A 24255-nucleotide genomic window follows, 5' to 3' on the forward strand; every position below is an offset into this window, starting at 1 on the left:
GCTGCGGCGCCGGGGCTGGAGGCGGCGGGCGCTCTGTCCCGCTGCCCCGTGCAGCAAAGCCCCCTCCCCGCCACAGCCACTGCCTGCGCCCCAGCGGTGCTCGGGCAGCCTGCTGCCCTCCTCTGCTGCTCCGCGCGCCCTGACAGGCGCAAGTGGTGGCAACTGCTGCAAAGCCCCTTTCCCGCACAGCTGTGACCTGATTCAGCTCCCAGCAAATCCAGACTCGAAGCCTACCAGCTCCTGCACAACTGTGATGCGCCAACAGGGGAGCAGCTGAGATTCTGTCAGATTCCTGGGTTAGCGCGCTGAACTTCAGAGATCATCATTTGGCAGGTATAAGAAGTTACATATGACAACACTAAACAATTAACACCAAACCATCTACAAGTATAACAAAGCTGAATAGTAAAGCTAGAAATACAATAGAACTGAAAATAGAATACACATATTAGAGCTCCCTGGTTAAGCCACGGATGCTCAGTACAGTGACTTTTCTCGGATGCGCGGTACAGTGACCATTCTCACCCTTTCCTTGTACTTACGGGCCACCCCTCCGGTACAGTTTTCCCCAGACTCTTCTCACCACGCTCGGGCTGTGCCGGGATGATTCAGGTTCTCCCTGGCGGTCGCCATCAGTGGCGTCCCCGCTGATCGGTGAGTTGTCTGGTCTGCAGGCCAACTGAGGGCGAGTCTGAGTCCACACAGAGGTAGGTAGCTTACTCTCTTTTATCCTTCCCGGGCTTAGTTCCTTGCCCATTCGAACAGTGCCAGACCACAGTTACACAGCAGAACCGACGGCCTCAGCCAATAACAGTGTGGTCAAGAGGCTGGGCAACAGATAACAGTACGCATGTTCAACACCCAACAGTATGCGTACTCAACAGATAACCCAGTTCCACGCTACCCAGAGGCTTACAGGGCGAGTCTGCAGTGTCACTTCTCCTTTGCTGACTAGGTTTGCTCAGCACTCAGGGGTCGCTGGAGGGCTACAGCAACCCCACAGTGTGGTGACTCCGGCCATGGTGCACCGGGGTTCCTTAACTCTTGGGGAGCACCCCAGCGCAAACCCCTCTTCCATGGGCCGCGCCATCCTGAGTCCCACAGTTGCCTGTGTGTCATCATTCCCAAATACTGCCAGATGGCAGTATAGCTGCATACATACATACGTACTTTTTCATCTAGACACGCACAGACCCACCTGATTCTTCTCTCTTAAACTACGACTATGTACACACCTTATTACTAAGAAAGCCGATGAGGCTGGAAGCCAACACTGGAAATGGTGAATTACGACAAGAGATTTTGGCATCATCGGATAGGCATATGGCAGCAATCATTTCCTTGCACAGAGGAAATCTTCATAGAAAGCAATAGTAGTAGAGTCTTACATACTCAAGTATCAGTCTCTAGATGCACTTGCATGGTTAGATGGATAGGATTTAGAAGGCAAGGTTGCGAAACCTGAACTGAGACAAACTGAAAAGTGGACAAATAAAGAAATACACCTGACACTAAATATTTAGTAACAGTTTTGAAGGTGCTCTGAAACTGGATGTCTTGGGGAAAGAAAAATCCGACCTGTGATGAGCTGTGTTGCTGCACTTCCGCCTGGTGGCAAAGAATTCACAATACAGAATTGAAAAAAACATTGCCTTAAAAATGTCCTCACACTCTTGGTATGTTAGAATGAGCAACTATTTTCAATTAAATATTTAATATTTAAACTCAGGAATGAGATGTTTGGAAATCAGGACATTGAGATTAGACTGAACAGTTCTCTTACAGCAAGAGGATGTTTTCCTGAAACTCGCATGGGAGTTTCTGTCATTTGAATGACCCTTTGGACAGATGTTTAGCTGTCAAGGTGATGTCGTGAAACAATTTGCAGACTGGGTTTTGATTATTGTTTGTCGGCGTCGAATCTGAAAGAGCCTGCCTATCGTTCAAAGCTCCGTTTTATTCAACTTTTGGCCTTTCTTCTGAGGGCTTTTTCTGGGCTAGTGACACTGGACGTTGCAGTCTTCCTGCCTTGATTAATTCAGCCCTGCTGGCCACGTCTATTGGGGAGACCTGTGTGCAACGTTTTCTCTCTTGTATAGTTTACTTTGGGGAAGAAAATGCTGCTGTAGAAATAGTGTCAAAATGATCCTAGTATAGCTGTGCCCTCGGGGTTGATTTGATGTTTCTCTGCACAAAACCCAGTACTTTAAAACAACTGAATCAGTTCTACTTAAACTTTTTCTTTCTTTTTTTTTTTTTTTTTTTTTAGTTAGGTGTTGTATAGAAGTAATAACTGAATAGAATTTTTGGAACAATATCTGAAGAGTTTCAATATTTAGTTTTTTGCTAAGCCGCTGGAGAACAAGCATGTGTATGTGTTAGGTAAACAAAACTTTCTGGATCTACTCAAACCTGAAGGAAACCATTGCCAGAAATTAAAATGAGGTATCCAGGGACTTGCAATGTGATACCGAGCCTTTCAGCTCTTCTATTCTTTCCTGTCTGACAACTGTTTCTACAGTAAGCGTCTGTAAAAGAAATGACATTAAGAAGAAGGGATAAGGGATAATATTGTCTGCAGTCATCTGAGGATTCCTGCTGAGATCAATAAAGAGAAGAGGAGCCAGTGCTGATGAAGAAAAAGATTTGAAAAACTTCCATAAATGTTGGCCTTAAAGGGATTTTTGCAACTAGGAAAAAGGCTGGTTTAAGGTGACCGTGGAGTTGTTCTGGAATGAGGTGATACCCATTCTCTAGTCATGATATCAAATACTGCTCAGGAATGGCAAAGAACCTCCCTGAACCCTCTTTTCTTGCTCTATCTTCAGTGCCCCGTGGGAATGCAGGGCACCACTGGACAAGGGGTGCTGCTGCCGCCAACTACTGCACAAATGCATTTTGTGTCCTCAGGCGTTAGGAACAAGAACAGTGGTGCAATGCCCACTGTTCAAGTCTCAGGTACATTTTGTAAAAAAAAAAAAAAAAAAAAAAAAAAAAGAAAGAAAAAATCCTGCTTGACCTGGAAGACTCGAGGGGGACATGATGTGCAGCTCAGGCTGAGGCCACAGCAAGCCTCTCTTCTGGGTGTTTGTTTTACGCTGCTCTCCCTCTCCTCCTGGGATTTTGGTGTGCGAAGGAATTTGGCCTAGTCTTCAGTGCTTTAAGCAAGAATGATCTAGGATTTGGTAGATGTATCAGAAAAAATCCCCAGAAGTGAAACTAAAGCCACTGTGTGGACAAGATCTGCAAAGGCACCTGGTCCTTTCCTGCCCTCATTTTTACTGGCACTGGCGGACTATCAAGAGGCCTCGAAGATCTTGGATAAGCATACTTAAAGCATCAAAGCACAAGCCCTGCTTGTCCTTTCTACTTTGATCATTGAGCAGATATCTATTTGCTTCCTGTATGACTGACAAAATGTTAAATGAATGTATTAGCCCAGCAGCTAGTAAAAGAGAATCTTTATTACCCACCTGTGTGGCTCTAGATTAGACCTGAAGGCCATAGAAAAGCTTCTGCCATGCTTCAGCCATTTAAGAAAATGATGCTTTGTTATTCCAAGTTCTCTTATCTCACTTCTAGAAAGTCTCTCAGAACATACTGCAGAGAAGGGAGAGTTGAAGCTAACTAGAACAGTTCATTAGAACACACACTTTTATTAATTAAGAAAGATCAGAAGAATAGCTGGAGGGATAGCAGGTGAATAGATGACACTGAACCACACATTGCCAAAAATCGTTCAAAAGAGCTGAGCTGTTCAACAGTCTAACTATAGCAGGGTATCTTCTTCTGCCAGTGTAAAGGAGACTCAGGTGTGGAAATGGAGCCCTGGAAAGTGTAGAGCTCCTCACCTAAGAGTAGCTAAAAGTGAGTTCTGAACTGGCCTTGTTCTCAGCTTCTCTAATAGGAGGCCAAGCAGGAATATTATCACTTGCAATCTGGCAATAGTAACTAAGAAACACAGTCATGGGCCAGAGCCTCATTGTGCTACTTATCAGACACAGCCACTGAAAGACTTTTCCTGGCTTACAGAATTTGTGATCTCCAATTGCCTGATTCACAGGCCTGTATCAGACTGAAGGAGGCGGAACGTTAACTAGAGCAGCGCAAGAGCTGGACAGCCCCAGCCTACAGATTCTATGGGTGTTCTAAATACATCTTTTCCTTTCTCTTTCGTTCCTCCTAACTCATTTAATTTCTCCAGGGATTTTCCCCCTGGACTGTTCAAGGGGAACAATCTACTGTTTGATGACCAGTTAGATCCTGAGAAGACTTCAAAAGTTCAGGGGTCACTTTTTGAAAATTTTCCCCACTTCTCTATCCATCAGGCGAAATTGATGAAGTCAAACTCCCTTGTCATCCTCAAGGTGACTTCCAAGATCTCCTCTTCGGAGAGGAAATGAGCTTTTCCATTCCTGCTGTCCACAGGGTGGGGGAGGTGCAGCAACAGCTTCCTATAAAACAGGACACAGCGGGTTTGGATGCCTCAGACTGGGTGAGCAACTGAGATGGGACTGCAACTTCCTCTAGCAGTTCACTTATCAGTGTATATCAGGAAACATTAATTTAGCATATTCCCCCACTCATGACAGGTTGTGGGGCACCTGCAATACCCAGTGCACAGTTATACAAGCTCTGGAATATTTCTAACACTACTCTTTTCTTTCTCTTGCCTGTGGCTATGACAACAATTTCCAATGATGGATTGCGGGCTCTCTCCACAGTTCTTGCTTCTGCATAGTGCTGCACTGTAAATGCAGAGGAAGGAGGAGCTGCATTGCTATATTGGTGGTTAAAAAAAAAAATCTATATTGGTGGTAAAAAAAAATGCTATATTGGTGGTTAAAAAAAAAAATCTGAATAATGCCTAAGGCCTGAACATGTGTCTTTAGGAGCTTGTCTTCCCTAGTAAAAATAAATGACTGGTGCAGCCTCCTTAGAGGTTTTGTCCAGGCCAGTTACACAAAGGGCATGTCTATACTACAAAGCAAAGTGCAGGTATGAAAGTGGACTTAGGGTTATAAAGTCCCTTTGCTTTTTTTTTAACCTACGCTGGAGACCAATTCAGTGATCTCCTACTTGTAGCTGAGGCACCTAACATACGAAGGAAGGCTGGATCTTGGTCTCGGGAGATGTCCCGCAGTCCCATGCTACAGCCAGCAGAGAGCTCTTCCTGGAATGGCTGATAAGCCTTCTGAATCAACTTGGTAATTAATGAGAGCTCAAGCTTACTTACTCATGCAAAGAGTCTAGCCTCTTTCCTCTCTTATCCCAGAGCTTCTATGTTAACAAAATGAACCATGGGCCAGTCTTGGACTTGTGCTCTATTGACAGTGCAAATAGAACCAAGGAGACTTGAGAATTAAGAGACCTGCCCAGACAAGCACTATAAAGCCCTGCAAGACAACACAGTAGCATAGATGGGGGCTGTTTTAAATTGGGTTTTAAGGCATGCTGATTCTTCAGATCTTCAGCAGATCTTTCCAGCTCTGTGTCGTAGGAGCCATGGCTGAAAGGAAGGGGTACAGTCAGAGCACCTTTGCACCCTGCCAACTGAAAGAAGCCAGCCGGCATAATTTGGCTTACAATCAGCCTCAGGACCACAGAGTTGGAAACAGTTCCTTTGAGCCCCCCCTACACAGCTGTGAGAGCACAGTGTTTTTTGGTATGTAGAACTTGAAATCTTACTTACTTCTTTCATACTGACAGTATTTGCACTCATATATTTGTGAAATCAGCACTGGCTCAGGCTCTACCCAAGCATCCATTAGATTTACAGCAAACATTTTATTTGCTAGGCTTGTGACTTGAGACAGCTGGATACTATGAAGATAATGGTAGATCTGAGTCACCAAAAAGTAGGATTGCAAAAGAAAAAGGATGTTGAGGTTTTCCTACATCTGCAGTACTGCATCAAGCTATGTCTTTTGCTAACTATGGGTTCAATAAGTGATTATTATCTCTTCCACACTGTGGGGAATATGAATGAAGACTGTGAGAATCCCAGGAAGTCTTAGAGTATGTCAGTCAGTTTTTAGCTGTCTTTGTTGCAGTTATGAAGCAGCCTATAAAAAGCAAGAACTCAAGGGAAATCTCTTTAGGACAACCTTGTAATAATTCCATCCCTCTGTGTACATAACCAGGCATGGATACAATTCCACTCTCAACCTCTAAAACTGTATCTGCACATTTTTGTTTATCTTCATTTGTGCATGTGTATAAATTAACATTTATAAGCCAAATTCCCAAGTAGTTCCTCAAGACTGTAGTCAATTTGTCACAAACATTTTGGGCCCTTAAAGGCTTGCTGTTTCAGTAGCCAAAAACTATTTTAAGGCTATTCTTGCTAGACCAGTACCAGAGGTTTTAACCCTAGCACACTACAAGCCTAAAAATGGACTATAATACCTATAATACTTTTTTGTTTGTACTTATTTCTCCTGTGCAATTAATAATTTCATCTGCATCTTTACCTTTGCCTTTCCACATAGTATTTTACTGAAGGCTTGGTTAAACTCCCATTGAAACAAGATATTAACTATACTTCGATCAATTCTGATTCTCTTACTTTTGTGGGGTTCGAAGGTCAAGAACCTTGTCCTGGATGTCTAAAGTGATGTCCGAGAACTTTGTCTCTGGCAGTTTGATTTTAATCTGGAATAACAAGCAGAGATAAAGCTGTGATTAGTCATGCAGCACTACAAACCATAAAAGATCTCGTATCTTCATGATCATTTTGATGCTAGTGTCAAAGAGCAACATTCTGAACAGGCAATCTGTATTACAGAAAATATGAGAAAGTGATAATCTCATTGTTTTCAATAGCTCTGTTATGTATTGATACTGTATTTTCTACAAAATCTTGAGCTGATAATATACTCAGACAGGATCTGATACCTGTAACTTTAAAGACTGCCACAGCATTGTAGTACTCTGATAACTCACATACTTTGTAATAGATGCAGGCAGAGAAAAACTGTCTCCTCCTTCCTAGTCCCCCACGTCCCCACAGAAAATCATGTCTAAGATGAGACATCATGTTGGAGCTACTTTCATTTCCCTCAAGTCTGTATGCAGTATGCATTTGCATTGACTCTTTCTCTTTTGAGTACAGTGTCCTTGAGGAGCTACATGAGTTCCTCGGATTAGCAAGGGTAAATATCATCTACAAGTGTGTGGAAAGATGCAAGAAAATCCCATAGGAGGCCAAAAGCTGCACTATAGCTTGATGTTTATGTTCTGTGTCTCGAGAAGAGGGCGAGATTGAAAGGAGGAGGCTGCAGGGAAAGGCTACAGAGAAGGGATGGGAGATACAGACTCAGCATACCACCATGTCTTCACAGCAGGCTGTGGAAGGGTCTTTCCTGCTCATCCCTAAGAAGACGTCCTCTGTTCCCACTCGCTGTTTGAATAAAATCTCATACCTGAGAGACAGACAGAGAGAAAATTAGTTGTCTTACACCACACTGGAGAAGGGGCAGGAGACTAAAGGAGGCTGTATTTCTCAAAGGACCGACCATTGACCTTTGTATCAGTGCTCCTGTCCTTATCACATTCTCTCTCCTCCTTGCCAGTCTCCCTTCAAGCCTTCAATCCATCTGCATGAGGGTTTTTTTCAGAGCCATGAATGACACAGTTGGCTGGAAGATGTGTAGAACATTCACACCACCTTCCAAGGTATTCACTTTACTTCCTCTACCTCACTAACCAGCCTTTGCAGGATCAGGGAGCAGAGAAAGCATCCTAAATGAATATGATACTTATCAACTAGTCAGCCAACACAGTATTTTGGGAAAAGGATACTGTCACATACTTACACCTCTGACTGTGTTCTGTTCTGTCATCATACTCTTGGAGCATGAGAATAGCACTGTTTTCTTGACTAATTTTAATTATTTTGCATTTGGCCAACATTGATTTTCTCCCCCTCCAAATCAATTTGTCTCATTCTGAATGCTACAAAATCTGGAATCATATGTTCTCTTGCTCTTGAGATTTAATGAATGAGGAAATACAACTAAATATTGTATTTAGAACATATATTACTCCTAGTAAATTGAGCAAAATAAATGGAGTCATTCTCTACACTATTGGAAAAAGTGTATGACAAGAGTCTTCTTCACATCTCCAGTGGTCATGTGCATATGTAGCAATTCCTGTCAGTCAATGAAAAATCTGTCTAATAGCTCTGGATGCACCTCTCAAACCATCTGTTTTCCTTTTGGGCCATTTTCAATGAATTAATCTGATCAACTAGTACAAGAATTTATACTCTTCTCATCTGTGCAATGCAGTACATAACTGCTTGAGGCATGCCACCCTTTCCCCAGCAGGGAAGGGAAGAGTCAAGAAAAAATGGCATGAGAAAAACATCCATTGTAGCCACAACACAAACAGAGAACATGTTCTATACCTCACAGGTGATAAGTCTCAAATAAGAACAAATGTATAACAGTATGCAGAGATAGAGCTGAATGCCAAATCCCTCTTCACTAGTTGCTTCTTTAAAGGCAACAATCGGTACTCATTCCTTTGTCCTTCCACAATACAAGCTTTTCAGATGGCTGTATTCTACCCAAACACAGCTGATGCTATTTAACACATTTCCATCAAAGCTATGTAAAACCAATGTAGGCAGTCTCAGCTTGCTTACACTTACTCTGGCTGTTCCCTAGGATCCCAGGTATCATCAAATTCTGATCCTTCTGGGACTTCCTCTGTATTCCAAATCATTTTACTATTTTCAGATTTCACTTGAAAAGTACCTGTAACTGGTGGTAAGAAAGAAATCACACTATCATGTTTTAGAATGTCTATTTTTTTCTAGATTTGCTAAAAGCATATGTTTTTCTAGGCTATAATTATGATGTATTTTTTCGATACAAAAATTTTCTAACTGTGACCTCCTTCACCTGGATACCATATGAATGAGAACTGGTAAATGGAGGATGTTTTCACTTCTATTCTCTTAAATCTCCTCTACCCAACCTCTGTGTAAAGGAAATCCTGGTTTCGGGCATAAAATATATAGCATTTCAAAATGGGTAGTATGTAGAAGTACACGAAATATTTATCTTTCCCCAAGCGCTCTGACAGGAGATTTTAAGTGAGCAGAGATGTTTACAATAGGATCTATTTTCCTCATATAAATCCAGTTCTTACCATTAACTATTGAGCATAACCCAGACAAGGTACTGAAGGCTCATGAAAGCTGATTGCTAGAATAGCATGATTTATGTCTATCCTACCTGGAAAAAAATTATTTTTTATTCATCTGGTAAATCTTCAATTTGGAGATTTTTACAGTAAGAGCTCTGATTATTGTGGGATTCCCAAGCAAAAACAGGTTTTTTGTTATATTTGCTACAGTTTGTTACACCCATCCTGGTCCTTGTTGACCTTTCTTAGGGCTCATAACTATGTTGCCCAATATGTGATGGTATTAGCTCCAGGAAGAATATTATATCAACTTTGCTAAGACTATACTTGGGTTCCTTTCTTTCCTGAATACAATCCAAGGTGCTGAAACAAATTAACAGACCCTCAAGGTTTTGGTTCTTGTTGTTTGAAAGTCTGTCTGTATGCTGCCAGAATATCCGGAGTCAGATAAAGCACCTTAATTGCCCTGGGTTTCCTGGCGAAGAAATAGGTGTAGTGAGGAGGAAAACTGAAATACACTTTTCTCTTCGTCTGTCAGATTTTAGCATGATAAAGGCAGCATTGAATAAAGCTTATTTTTCTTCCAGTGTTTTGTATAAATAGGTGTGGGAGACTTTGGGGGGGAATATGGTATGTCTGTTTCACGGTGCACTTTGTAGCTTTTCATCCTCCTGAGAAGGAGGGACTCAGTTCCATGCAGTTTATTCTGTGAAGATCCTTTCAGATGAGTATTTAAAAGCTCATCCTCCTTGTCTGCTCTAAGGGAGCATTAACAATTCAATGGCAGTTCTTATAGAGAGCTTTTTGCTGCTTAGGTAGGATTCTCCTCAGCCCGTGATCAGGCTGTATTCCATACCCTGTTTATTTTCTCCACTTGAGGTTTCTACCTTCTGAAGCAACCCTTTCTGCTGTGCTTCATAGATGCATTTCAGCTTTCAGGAAAAGAAGTATTTCATAATGTACTTGTAAAAACAGCAGTGCTATTTCCCTCTCAGCTCAAAGGCCAGTGACCACTCAGTGCTTGAAGCAAGCTGTGTCAGTAGTAACTCTTAGTACAGCTGTTTTACTCTGCTAACGTGTGACTGGATGCTAAACTGTACAAACAACCCTTCTTACCAGTGGTCTCTTTCTTTACTGGTCCAATATTACCAGGAGCCATGGCACTAACAGAACAGCGTGGCTGCAAAAAAAGCCAAATGAAACTTTAATTCTCACAGAGCCCAGATCAATAACATGCAGTAACAATATTATCCAGGATCAATCAAATCAGTGATAGGATCCAGAAGTATTCTCAGCTTCACAATGGAACCATTGAACATGCTCTCTTCCTCACTCGCACATAGCAGAGAGTGATATTGATCCATTAGGTTTAAACAGAACTCGGAAGTACAGTCTTGCAGACAGATGCATTTTTTCTGAGTATTAGTTTCCATTGCATTTTAACAAAACTGTCCTGCTTTGCCTGCCATGAAAATACTGCAACAAGCCAGGGGCGCTACATGCAAATCTCATCATAGCATTTGGATTCCTTTTAAGATTAGAGACCATACGAGGCAACAACGTTTTCCTCTAATTATGAATGAATTTAATGCTAATAGGCCAATGTTAAGCATTTCTATATATATGAAGATTCCTCGGCTTGATAAGAGTGTCTCATATGCACAGAGCATTCAATTAAATCAAAATGAAGATTTCAAATTACCCCAAAGATTGACTCAGACTTAAATTGTAACAAATGATGTCAGTTTTCATTTCTGTCTCTGAAGTATTATTCATTTTATTAATAAGGTGTAAACAAGTTCTTTTAAAATTGGGATGTTTATTGCAAAGATGTACAGCAATAATACTAGCTTTAAAAGCAAACATAAAAGAGATGAAGGGTAGTTAGAGTGTGAAGGACCACATCTACCATCTAGCGAAAGGAAATCTCAAGGGAAATGGATCCCCTTCATCCCAAGTGTTTATTACTACTGATAATATTAGGGCACATCTGCTGGGTCAGCCTGCTGGCTCTTCTGGGTCAGCCTGCTAGCTCTCCTTTGAAGAGTGATGTTAGGGAGGATTACCGAGACGTGTGCCATTTTCGCTATCCAGGTCATAAAAAGACTCGTTCAAATCCAGAGACTTTTCAAAGAGTTTTGAACGCTCCTTGGGGCCTTGTACATTGTGACTGTTGGCACCTGTGGTCCTCCTGGGCATAACAGACACAGATATTTCTCCCCAGCACATGTGCATACCTAGATAAAACTAGCAGTTGTATATTCTGGAAACAAAGCACGTTTTCCAGATGCTGTGATTTTCATCTAGTCCTGAGATGAATTGATATAAAAGACCGAAAAGATATTTCTCTCATTAAGCATTCAGATCATTCATCTTACCATGATTACTAACCCTTCCCTATTTTACCATCTCCAACATATCTATTGTACTTCAGTGATCAATTATCTCTACAGTTCTTCAGTGTCTGACATGCAGAATTAGCACACTCAGTTGCCTCTGGATATTTTAGTCTCTACTCAGAAGTTAAGCAGCAACTTTTTCCTTCATATGAAGTCCTTTGTATCTAGTTGTAATTGCCTTCATCTCTGGCAGACTTCAGGGAAAAGTAGGGGGAAGTCTGAAGTATCTAACACTCTTTCAACTGCATGTTCTCATTTCCTTTAGGCTGAGAAAATAAATCTTCCTCCCATTCCATGCTCACAATCTCGCCTCCTATTCCTGGGGCATCTTCCTTACTTTCTCCCTCAGGAGCTTCTTACCCTACAAATACCTTCTAGCTGTTTCAGTCAGTCCAAAGCTGCATAAGGCTTTCTTTACTCACCCTGGGAAAAGCCAAATTTGCTTCTTAGTTAACAAGGTGAGACTGTGGTACAACATGTAGAAGCAGCAGCATTTCTTGTGGAAGACTCACCCCGTCGTCGTCGTCGTCATCTTCTTCTTGAGCATCACTAAGTAGCTTGGCAAGGGACTGCAGAGAAGAGACTGAGGAAATACTATCTATATCCATATCCATAGCTTACCTGCGCAGAAAAAACAAGTGACAGATGAAGAAAGAACACCACCTTTTCTATACTGTCCTTCCTCAAATGCAAACAATTTTCCTGCTGTGCTCTAGAAGGATAAACTTTGCCCAAAAACTTACATGAGATGCCAACGTGTACAGTGGAATATAATCAATGTTCCCCTGTCCGTAACCAAGTTATTGACTCTTTTGCTCCACAAGCACTTGTTGTGGAGCCTGCTCAAGTCTAACAGTGCTTATTAGCTCTGGCACAGCTCCATCCAAACATGGATTTTCTGCTCCTGTGGCCAGGTTGAGGGCAGCAGAATTTCTTGTTGCAGGTTTCGATTTGGCATTCTGGACTATATTTGTCTCCCTGAGGAGCCAGGCAGGGGTCTCCACGCCAGGTTCTCTGGCCTCCTTGTTCCAGGGAGGCTTAGGAGAGGCCCAGCTCTAGGTCCAAGCTGTCTTGGGCCTTTGCACAGTGCCCCAGGCAAGTCGGTACGCCCTCCAACAACCTAAAGCACAGGGAAGTGAGGTGCAGAGAGATCTAAGCTGCCCCCATGGAAAACAGCTTTGCTTTGTAACCAGTAGTACTGTATTATCTAGCATTGTCTTCCTCCTTTAGCCCAGGTTCTCGCTATCCAGGAACGGAGATTGGACTTAGCAATTAACTCAGTGAATTTACATATAACCATATAGTCCCATTCATGTAGCATCTTAACGTCTTTAAAGCACAGCTTCACTCATCCCGACCAGACAACTCTGAGAGTGGGCAATTTAACCATCCCCGTCATACAGAGCGCTGAAACCACCAAATAACCTGCTGCAAAACACAAAACCCAACGACGGGCCTAGAGGGGGAAGCCGGGGGCGGGAGAGAAAGGGAGGAGGGGCGAGGGAAGGACAGCTCTCCCCGGCCACCGCAGGGAGCTGCCAGCAGCTCCGGGTCGAACACCTCCCCTGCAGCAGCGGTCCCGCAGCAGCATGTGCCCGGTGCAGCCTCCCGCCTCCACGGAACGTTCTGGAAGCGCCACGGCCTGCACCGCTCTGCGTCGACAGAAGCCCGCGGTGCCCCGGCCGCTTCCAGCCGCACACCGCCCCGGAGACCCCGCCCCAGGCCCCGGCCTCCCGCGGCCGCCCGGCCCACGCCACGCCACGCCACGCCACGCCACGCCACGCAGCGAGCAGCCGCCTCAGCGGGCGCCAGGGCGCCCCGGCCCCGGCCCCGGCCCCGGCCCCGGCCCCGGCCGTACCGCCGCCTGCAACCGCCGCCTGCAACCGTCACCCGGCACCGGCCGCGTCCTCCGTTGCCACAGTAACGAGGAGCCCGCCGCTCCGCCTCGCCCCGTGAGCCAATGCGGCGTGGTGTCCGATGAGCGGCGGCAGGGAGAGCCAATAGTTTTTCGGAGCGGTGAGAGCCCGGCCGGCGCCTGGGCGGCGGGGCGAGGGGCGGGCGCAGAGCAGTTGCGTCACTGTCTACCGGCCGGAAGCAACGTAAAAAGCGTCCTCAGCGGGCGCGCGCGCCGTGCAGGGAGCGGGAGCTGGCGGCGGGGAGGGGCTGTCGCCGTCGCCGTCGGTCCGGTAGGTGCTCGGGGCCGCCGCCCCCGTCACCCTGCCCTGCCCTGCCCTGCCCTCGGCCGGTGCCGCAGCCCCGGTGGGCGGCGAGCCGCGCCCCCGCACGTCGCTTCAGCCGCGGGCCGGGGCCGTGGGGCGCCCCCCCGCCCCCGAGGGCTGACGGCGGCGCGCCCCTTCTCTCGCAGGCCGCCGGCAGCCATGAACCAGTTCAGCTTCGGGTCGGGCGCGGCGGGAGGCGGCTTCACCTTCGGCGTGCCGAAGACGGCCGCCGCCACCACGGCCGCGACGGGCTTCTCCTTCTCCACCTCCGCCGCCTCGGGAGGCTTCAGCTTCGGCACGGCGGCGCAGACGCCCGCCAGCAGCCAGCCGGCCGGGCTCTTCTCCCTCAGCACGCCGGCCAGCACCGCGCAGCCCGCCGGCTTCAGCTTCGGCACGCAGCCCGCCGCCACGGCGGCGCCGGCCGGGGCCGTGTTCTCGCTGGGGTGAGTCCCGCGGCCCAGCGCCCGCCGCCGCGGGGGGGCGGGGGGGGAGGTGGCGGCGCTGCCGAGCGGCCTGCTGCTTTGGAGGCGCCTGGGAAAGTACCTCAGAACAGAGCGAGGCCGCTGCTGTTGCGGGGTGAACCTGTGCTGCAGTGCAGCACATCCGTAGGTGTTTACTGGGGCCTGTTCTTTCTCTCCATTCACTTTTCCACGGGCTATCAAGACCAGTCAATCCTGTGACTTATTCCACTGCTGAAAGTTGTATGTTTATGCTGCTGCTTTGGAGACATGAGTCCATGCTGGTTAAGAAAAAGGAGAATTTGAGCTTTTGCATGGTGCGCCTGTTCTGTTGTGATTAAAACTTGGGGTGCTCAGAATCTGTCCTTTCCCAAGCAGGACTTCAGTCCTTTTAAGACACTGTAAACCCTGGAATGGGAATTGGTAGAATCATTTGTCTTTCCAGATAGTCCCACTTCTGAAGTGGAAAAATGTGATGAAACAGCCCAGGGAAATCCTGCTTGCTCTGCTTTTGCCCGAGCAGTGCTCCTCAGGTCATGTTAGTAAGGTAGAATGAAGGTTACCAAGAACCAGCATCTTATTGATAGCAATGGAAAAGAGGTGTTAGGCAGGTGCGAGCTGTAGTTTTACTTTGTCATCTGCCTTGTGGCTGGGAAAGGGGAGAGACTGGAGCTGGTAAGTAATTGAGGTTATTGGCATTTTTGCTTTTCAGTTTTACTTTACAGAATAGTGCTATTTCTGAGGGTCCCTGGGGCAGTTATACTAGTGGAAAATCATACGAAAGAATGGCTTCACTTTTTCAAAAAATACACTCTTTCCTTCTTAGCTTATGTTCTTTCCTTCTTTCTTCCAAATATGCAGCTGCTGCTCAGGAAGGCCTTTTGTCATCATCGTACTGTTTTTGTTTGTTAAATTTAAAATAACTTTTCCACCCGAGAATGGTGGAAAGGGAGTTGGATGGAGGCTAGCAGTGGGAAGGTAGCTGGAAGAAAGTCTTGTGTTAGTTTGAAGCAGAGGAGGTGACAAGGATGTGTAAGGTCTGAGAGAAGAAACTTATTCTGAAACATTCATGGTGATGTAAATACCTTGGTGGGAGGAGGTAATTAAGGAGGAGTCAGTAAAAGTGGACTTGGTGGAGTCTGTATGACAGGAATTGTAGTGCGATCTGTGTCAAAACTGGGCTGCGGTTAGCTTGAAGTAGGAACCTGAAGTGCACATCTCTGAAATTAAGATGTTCTCTGCTGTCAGTAAATACTTTGTAAGAAAGCTGATTCTTAGTAGTTCACTGGATATATGTCTCAGATTACCTTACTTTTTTTTTTTTTTTTTTTTTTTTTCCCTAGGGGAAAGGCACCCAAATTACACTTGGGAGGCAGTAGCACAACTCAAGCTGCAGGTATCACAGGAGGCTTTGGGTTCGGCGGCTCTGTACCGGCTAGTGCGCCCTCAAGGCAAGCAGCAGCCCCCTCTGGCTTTGTTTTTGGCTCTGCTGGTACCACCGCCACTACCACTCGGTCTGGGACAACTGGAGGGTTTACTTTTTCCAGTGGTAGTGCAACCCAGGCAGCAACACCCAGCTTCAGTATCAGCACCGTAAGCAGTGCGGCCCCGCAAGCAGCGCCCGCGGGGTTGACCTTTGGAGCAGCGCCTGCTGCCGCTGCCACCGCTGCTGCCACCCTAGGAGCAACAAACAACACAGCCAGCAACTGCCTTCAGCCTTGGGGGACAGTGCTCAGGTGAGTGCCTGGGCTGGGAATGTGGGCTGTAATTGGGAAGCCTGCCGACATGGAGGGCACCTGGGGGTGGTGTGTGAAGTTCTGAAGCCTCCTTCAGCTTTTGCTGGTGTGAAGTGAAACTCGTGGTCGTAATACATGCTTTCTTTTTTTCCCTATTTATCCAGGGTCTCTAGTTACAGACACAAAAGTGCACCCATTAGGGCCCAAGCGGATATGCATGTATCCGTTTGTTTCTTAACATTACAGCAATTGGCAGAACTTGTATGTGTGTCTGAATTAGTGAGTTTGCCACCTGGCTAGGTCAGTCTGAAGCAAAGCATCTGTTTATGTGGGGAAGTTTCTCAGAACAGCATCTCTTGGCTTAGCTGTTTCTTGTGATATTTGAGCTTAATGCTGAGATGAAGTAGCCTGTAGTCTTGCCTCCTTACATTCTGAATGGCCAGTCTTTATTTTGTGACTGTGTATGTGTGAATTTGAAACCGGAGGTGATAAAGGAAGACAAGTACAGTGTAAAATGGCCCAGAAGGCAAGTGACTGCCGAGATAACAGTGGGATGCTCTCGTGTTTGAATGTGCCTTGCAGGATTTTGAATGGCTTTGCTGTCAGTACTTTTTGGGCTGGTGGGGGTGGGGGTCTTCATCATTAGGGATGGGGATTCCTAAGCTGAGTGGTGTTTGAGAAGTATTACTGAAGGGGTTTGGAGGCTGAGGCTGAAATAATTCTGCCACTGAAGAGAAGTGTCAGAGTTGCATTTGAAGTGCTTGGAGAGTGTCTTTGGTGGATTTGGGGTGGGGGTATAGAGGCAGGGATGGGAGTGGTGAGGAAGGGGAGTGCCCTGCCCAGGATGCTGAACTGTTGCTGAACCCAGGCAACAAACCTGTTTCACTTTAACAGTGAAACTTGCGGGCCTGTTTGAGACAAGGACTATATTCCGTAAGCAGGGTGTAGCCTACTCACTGTTTTATCCAAGGTGGTTTTGTTGACTGTGACGCGCCAATAGAGGGGCGTCGGAGATTCTTTCAGATTCGGGTTAGTTGCACTGAACTCAAGAGATCATCATTTGTCAAGTGTAAGAATTTACTAGAGCTAAGCAGTTACACACATACGACGGACACTGGACAACACTGAACAACTTACACCAGACCATCTACAAGTCTAACAAAGCTAAAAAGTAAAGAACTGAAAACAGAATGCACATATCAGAGCTCTGTGGTTAAGCCACAGATGCACGGTACAGTGACCGTTCTCAGCCTTTCCTTGTCCTTATGGACCACCTCTCCAGTACGGTTTTCCCCAGATTGTTCTCAGCATGCTCAAGCTATGCTGGGATGATTCAGGTTCTCCCTGGCAGTTGCCATCGGGGTGTCCCTGCTGATGGGTGGGTTGCTGGGTGTGCAGGCCAAGTGAGGGTGAGACTGAGTCCACACAGAGGTATGTGGCTTTCTTCTGTCCTTCAGAGGCTTAGGGTTTTTCATCCAATCAAACAGTGCCAGACCACGGTTACACAACAGAACCGATGGCCTCAGCCGGTAACAGGATGGATACCAACAGGGTGGTCAACAGACAACCCAGTTCCACGCTACCCAGAGGCTTACAGGGCGAGTCTGCAGTGTCACTTCTCCTTTGCTGACTAGGTTTGCTCAGCACTCAGGGGTCACTGGAGGTCCTCCCCAACGATATGCAAAACTTTAGTGCGGTTGGCTATCTGATATACATCAGTAGTAATCTGATGGAAATGGTTAACATAAAAACAGCAACTGTCATTAGTTAAGGCACACACTGCTCCTTGAGAGGCTAGCAAACAGTCAAGTGTGAAATGATTCTGTACAGTAGTTTGGCCAATATTGTGTATGTCTTCATTTAAAAGCGTTAAGGCATCGATGGGTGTGTTTTCTATCACTTCTGTGGTTACAGATTCACTATTGTTTTTTCCAGGTCAACTGCCCTCGCTGGGTAACTGCTTCCATGGCTTGTATATCAGCATTATGGGGCCACAGCCCACACGCTATTTCCAACTGGAGTGCAAGGATTATACTAAGGTAGCAATACCAGGGAGCACGGCACCCCGAAAATGAATTTTGGAATGTGGCTTTTGCTGCCTTGCCGGGGCAGTGTGTCAGCCCGAGAGCAAGGGGTGGGGGGGGGGGGGGGGGGTCACAGCCGCCTTCCTTTCTTCGGGGAAAGGAAAGCCCCTGCCTGTCGTGGGGTCTAAAGCAGACGTACCCATTTAAACACTCCCTTAACGTGCCTAGTGTTTTCCTGTGGCTACTGTTTTACTGTGGGGAAATGCACGGAGCCAGACAGTCTCCCAGCCTGCTCCTGCGCATCCTCCCTAGCTTTCGTCAGGCCCTGCAGAGGCTCGTCTGCACAGCCTGCCCGGCTCCGTGAAAGACCGCCTCCCCGCCAAACGGCGCTCAGGAGAAGCACGGCCTACAACAAACAGCCGGTGGCACTGAGGTCACGCCTGTGCAGGGTGACTGGGAAGGAGCTGGCAGGCCGCGCGCACGCTCAGCGGCCCATTGTGAGGAGCTCCTGACACCTTCACAAGGTCTGCACGCCCGCCGGCGATGTCACAGCACCGCCAGGGCAACCCAGGGCCCCGTTGCCGGGCAGGCCTCATTTGCGCACACAGCTTTGGGAGTACCAGCAGACATGGCTGGCTGCTCTGCCTTGGTGTGCCTTCTCCTGTGTACTCTCCTTGTACACGGGGTCCCCATACCTGGGGAAAGAGAGGCTTCGGTGCTGTCTGAAGGTACGTACTCCGACGCAAGACCTCCTCTCCCCCACTAACATTGTCTAAGGGTGAATCTCCAGGGGCAAGGCAGCGCTCCCACGGGCCCCTACCAGCACCTGGGGGCACAGGCAGAATAGGGGGCTCCCTTCCAAAGCTGAGAACACTTGAGGAGGAGCTCTTCTGCAGAGACGCGGCTTTCCACAGCCTTCTGCGCCGCCCTCCTGCGCTGCCCACCCTGGGCACACACAAGCATCTGCCGAGCCTCGGCCCAGCACAGAAGTGGGTCTCGCTCGTGACAGCAGGCTCCTGCTTCCCTTTCTCCCAGCGCAGGAAGGAGGGAGAGAGGAGGAGCAAAACGCACCAAAAGGAGCAGGGGGGAGAAGAGAAGAATGGGGCGTTTTCTCAATGCACGGCACCAAACTAGGATACCACATGGCATCCCGCACGTGCTGGGATGCCACGTCCCCACGGCTGTGATGCGTGTGCCGCTGCGCTTGGGCTCTTCACGCTTCAGCCCTCCCCTTCCTACCTTTCACCTACCACAGCATGCACGTTTATATTAAACGCTGATCTCTGGCCACTGTTTTGCAGTACTCTCCCCCAAGGGTTCTGCAGAGGCTGACCCCAGCCCTCCAAAACGCAGAACTGTTGTCGTCATCGTCGCCAACACTTTGACGCTCGTCATCTTGACGTTGTTCTTTGCGTTCTGCGTTTGGCTCTACTACCGACTCAAGACCAGGAAAGAAAGGTAATGTTTGAAATTCACACCCCTTGCAAAGTGATACACCTTGCACAGCAGCTCCCAATGTGGGCATGGCAACAAGAACAGCACACCTGCAAGGCAGCCATTACACAGCTGCACAAAGTGCTTACCTGAAGCCCACAGGTACTCTCAAGGCTTCCCAGAAAGCTCCCAGGCCGGCATTTTAACCCTTTCCCTGGCAAATGGAACAGAGCACAAGTTCCCTCCTAGGGAGCGCGCTTCCTTTCAAAAGGACAACTAAAAATCCTTTACCATACCTCTCGGTACGATTCCTAGGTCTCCAGAGGACGATGCCGAGGCATCCGCTTGCCACTACCGCTGCCACTGCGGAGAGGTGAGTTCTGTCCTGCCTCCAGGACAAAAAGCTCCATCCGAGCAAGTCCCTTCAAACCTTCCCCTCTTCAAACTCGCACCAACACAAAGCTCATCTGCTAATGTGTTATTTCCAGCTTCACAGCAGCCTGCAGTGTACCTGCTCCAGGTGTGCTTCTCCGAGCGCAGCAAGCCTAGAGCTCTGCAACATCTGGGGCAATGAAGACGACAATCCGTATGGCGGCCTTCTCCCATCCCTGCCTCCTACACCGGGCATGGGAGAGTTCAGCAGAAGCTCTTCCAGTGACAGGTAATCGCCACCACAAAAGCAGAAGACACCTTGCTCAGGCTATGCTGCGCCCCTTTCAAGGGCGGGCTTGCTTTGGGGCCTCTGGGGGCAGCTTAAGGGCGTATTCTCCTGCTCCCTTTCCCTTGGGGCTGGCCAGTGTGCCCTTCAGAGAGCTACTGCACACAACCCCGGCTTCCATTTCAGTGCCACCACGCAGGAGGAGAACACTGCAGACGCAGGCGCGCCTGGCACGGGCAGGCTCGAAGCACCAGCCGGCGACAAGGCCTGAACGGGTGGCATCTCGGGCTGGGCACCGACACCAGGCCACGGCACTGTCCCTCCGCCCAGCCTGCCCGCACCGTGCTCCTCCGTCTCGGGCCGGTGCCATCATCGCGCCCGGCCACCTGCACAAGGAGGCCCCTGGGCAATAAAGACGGAGAGGAGGCAGAGCTCACGCAGCGCCAGAGTGGTGTTTCCTTAGAGCAGCTCGCGGGGGCCGGGGGTGGGGGGGATCTCTCCCACCCACAGGCCTTGGGGCACAGAGCTCCTCCACTCGCACGCGCTCCAGTGCCAACATGGCCGGGCCCGAGGGCTTTGGCCAGGAGCGCTCCTGGGCGAGCGGCAGCGCGGGGGACGCCGGCTACGAGAGCCCCTCACAGCCCCGCAGGCCGGCAGCCCCGCGCTCGCTCCCCGCGCTTTCACGCTGGCTCCCGGGCACGCCGCACTCGTGCCCACCCACCAGGGCCGGGAAGCGCTGCCACCCTGCCGGCGGCTCGCGGCCTGTCTGCGCTCCGCGGCTGTGCCGGTGGCACTCTTGAATGGGTTAAATCCCACTAACTAGGATTTCTAAATCCAAGTAATGGGGCTTTCCAATGCGGGGCTGCAGAGTGTCCCGGTGGCCAGGCCTCGGGGCCTCGGCAGCAGCCGTGCGGGCACAGCCGGAGCCCGGCTGCGGCGCCGGGGCTGGAGGCGGCGGGCGCTCTGTCCCGCTGCCCCGTGCAGCAAAGCCCCCTCCCCGCCACAGCCACTGCCTGCGCCCCAGCGGTGCTCGGGCAGCCTGCTGCCCTCCTCTGCTGCTCCGCGCGCCCTGACAGGCGCAAGTGGTGGCAACTGCTGCAAAGCCCCTTTCCCGCACAGCTGTGACCTGATTCAGCTCCCAGCAAATCCAGACTCGAAGCCTACCAGCTCCTGCACAACTGTGATGCGCCAACAGGGGAGCAGCTGAGATTCTGTCAGATTCCTGGGTTAGCGCGCTGAACTTCAGAGATCATCATTTGGCAGGTATAAGAAGTTACATATGACAACACTAAACAATTAACACCAAACCATCTACAAGTATAACAAAGCTGAAAAGTAAAGCTAGAAATACAATAGAACTGAAAATAGAATACACATATTAGAGCTCCCTGGTTAAGCCACGGATGCTCAGTACAGTGACTTTTCTCGGATGCGCGGTACAGTGACCATTCTCACCCTTTCCTTGTACTTACGGGCCACCCCTCCGGTACAGTTTTCCCCAGACTCTTCTCACCACGCTCGGGCTGTGCCGGGATGATTCAGGTTCTCCCTGGCGGTCGCCATCAGTGGCGTCCCCGCTGATCGGTGAGTTGTCTGGTCTGCAGGCCAACTGAGGGCGAGTCTGAGTCCACACAGAGGTAGGTAGCTTACTCTCTTTTATCCTTCCCGGGCTTAGTTCCTTGCCCATTCGAACAGTGCCAGACCACAGTCACACAGCAGAACCGACGGCCTCAGCCAATAACAGTGTGGTCAAGAGGCTGGGCAACAGATAACAGTACGCATGTTCAACACCCAACAGTATGCGTACTCAACAGATAACCCAGTTCCACGCTACCCAGAGGCTTACAGGGCGAGTCTGCAGTGTCACTTCTCCTTTGCTGACTAGGTTTGCTCAGCACTCAGGGGTCGCTGGAGGGCTACAGCAACCCCACAGTGTGGTGACTCCGGCCGTGGTGCACCGGGGTTCCTTAACTCTTGGGGAGCACCCCAGCGCAAACCCCTCTTCCATGGGCCGCGCCATCCTGAGTCCCACAGTTGCCTGTGTGTCATCATTCCCAAATACTGCCAGATGGCAGTATAGCTGCATACATACATACGTACTTTTTCATCTAGACACGCACAGACCCACCTGATTCTTCTCTCTTAAACTACGACTATGTACACACCTTATTACTAAGAAAGCCGATGAGGCTGGAAGCCAACACTGGAAATGGTGAATTACGACAAGAGATTTTGGCATCATCGGATAGGCATATGGCAGCAATCATTTCCTTGCACAGAGGAAATCTTCATAGAAAGCAATAGTAGTAGAGTCTTACATACTCAAGTATCAGTCTCTAGATGCACTTGCATGGTTAGATGGATAGGATTTAGAAGGCAAGGTTGCGAAACCTGAACTGAGACAAACTGAAAAGTGGACAAATAAAGAAATACACCTGACACTAAATATTTAGTAACAGTTTTGAAGGTGCTCTGAAACTGGATGTCTTGGGGAAAGAAAAATCCGACCTGTGATGAGCTGTGTTGCTGCACTTCCGCCTGGTGGCAAAGAATTCACAATACAGAATTGAAAAAAACATTGCCTTAAAAATGTCCTCACACTCTTGGTATGTTAGAATGAGCAACTATTTTCAATTAAATATTTAATATTTAAACTCAGGAATGAGATGTTTGGAAATCAGGACATTGAGATTAGACTGAACAGTTCTCTTACAGCAAGAGGATGTTTTCCTGAAACTCGCATGGGAGTTTCTGTCATTTGAATGACCCTTTGGACAGATGTTTAGCTGTCAAGGTGATGTCGTGAAACAATTTGCAGACTGGGTTTTGATTATTGTTTGTCGGCGTCGAATCTGAAAGAGCCTGCCTATCGTTCAAAGCTCCGTTTTATTCAACTTTTGGCCTTTCTTCTGAGGGCTTTTTCTGGGCTAGTGACACTGGACGTTGCAGTCTTCCTGCCTTGATTAATTCAGCCCTGCTGGCCACGTCTATTGGGGAGACCTGTGTGCAACGTTTTCTCTCTTGTATAGTTTACTTTGGGGAAGAAAATGCTGCTGTAGAAATAGTGTCAAAATGATCCTAGTATAGCTGTGCCCTCGGGGTTGATTTGATGTTTCTCTGCACAAAACCCAGTACTTTAAAACAACTGAATCAGTTCTACTTAAACTTTTTCTTTCTTTTTTTTTTTTTTTTTTTTTAGTTAGGTGTTGTATAGAAGTAATAACTGAATAGAATTTTTGGAACAATATCTGAAGAGTTTCAATATTTAGTTTTTTGCTAAGCCGCTGGAGAACAAGCATGTGTATGTGTTAGGTAAACAAAACTTTCTGGATCTACTCAAACCTGAAGGAAACCATTGCCAGAAATTAAAATGAGGTATCCAGGGACTTGCAATGTGATACCGAGCCTTTCAGCTCTTCTATTCTTTCCTGTCTGACAACTGTTTCTACAGTAAGCGTCTGTAAAAGAAATGACATTAAGAAGAAGGGATAAGGGATAATATTGTCTGCAGTCATCTGAGGATTCCTGCTGAGATCAATAAAGAGAAGAGGAGCCAGTGCTGATGAAGAAAAAGATTTGAAAAACTTCCATAAATGTTGGCCTTAAAGGGATTTTTGCAACTAGGAAAAAGGCTGGTTTAAGGTGACCGTGGAGTTGTTCTGGAATGAGGTGATACCCATTCTCTAGTCATGATATCAAATACTGCTCAGGAATGGCAAAGAACCTCCCTGAACCCTCTTTTCTTGCTCTATCTTCAGTGCCCCGTGGGAATGCAGGGCACCACTGGACAAGGGGTGCTGCTGCCGCCAACTACTGCACAAATGCATTTTGTGTCCTCAGGCGTTAGGAACAAGAACAGTGGTGCAATGCCCACTGTTCAAGTCTCAGGTACATTTTGTAAAAAAAAAAAAAAAAAAAAAAAAAAAGAAAGAAAAAATCCTGCTTGACCTGGAAGACTCGAGGGGGACATGATGTGCAGCTCAGGCTGAGGCCACAGCAAGCCTCTCTTCTGGGTGTTTGTTTTACGCTGCTCTCCCTCTCCTCCTGGGATTTTGGTGTGCGAAGGAATTTGGCCTAGTCTTCAGTGCTTTAAGCAAGAATGATCTAGGATTTGGTAGATGTATCAGAAAAAATCCCCAGAAGTGAAACTAAAGCCACTGTGTGGACA

General features: G+C 47.7%; 1 protein-coding gene across 1 annotated transcript; it reads right to left on the bottom strand.

Moving 5' to 3' along the window:
• Window positions 1–382: 382 nt before the first annotated feature.
• DNAAF6 (dynein axonemal assembly factor 6) lies at window positions 383–13480 on the bottom strand. The gene is made up of 7 exons (XM_064504514.1): window positions 13417–13480; window positions 12071–12179; window positions 10276–10339; window positions 8660–8771; window positions 7328–7424; window positions 6569–6654; window positions 383–4454 (listed from the first exon to the last, which is right to left on the bottom strand). The coding sequence occupies exons 2-7, from the start codon at window positions 12170–12172 to the stop codon at window positions 4325–4327; spliced, it is 591 nt and encodes a 196-aa protein (XP_064360584.1). The 5' UTR covers window positions 12173–12179; window positions 13417–13480; the 3' UTR covers window positions 383–4324.
• Window positions 13481–24255: the final 10775 nt, after the last annotated feature.

The sequence above is a fragment of the Dromaius novaehollandiae genome, unplaced genomic scaffold (assembly GCF_036370855.1).
Source record: "Dromaius novaehollandiae isolate bDroNov1 unplaced genomic scaffold, bDroNov1.hap1 HAP1_SCAFFOLD_110, whole genome shotgun sequence".
Taxonomy (NCBI): Eukaryota; Metazoa; Chordata; class Aves; order Casuariiformes; family Dromaiidae; genus Dromaius; species Dromaius novaehollandiae.

Excerpts from the sequence above, each read along its gene's own strand:
- DNAAF6 (XM_064504514.1), bottom strand. The coding sequence starts at position 12,172 with ATGGATATGGATATAGATAGTATTTCCTCAGTCTCTTCTCTGCAGTCC. Across the intron at positions 7,425-8,659 it reads GATCCTAGGGAACAGCCAGA|GTATGAGATTTTATTCAAAC; the intron begins GTAAGTGTAAGC and ends TCTGTCTCTCAG. Across the intron at positions 4,455-6,568 it reads GACCTTCGAACCCCACAAAA|GAAGCTGTTGCTGCACCTCC; the intron begins GTAAGAGAATCA and ends CCTGTTTTATAG.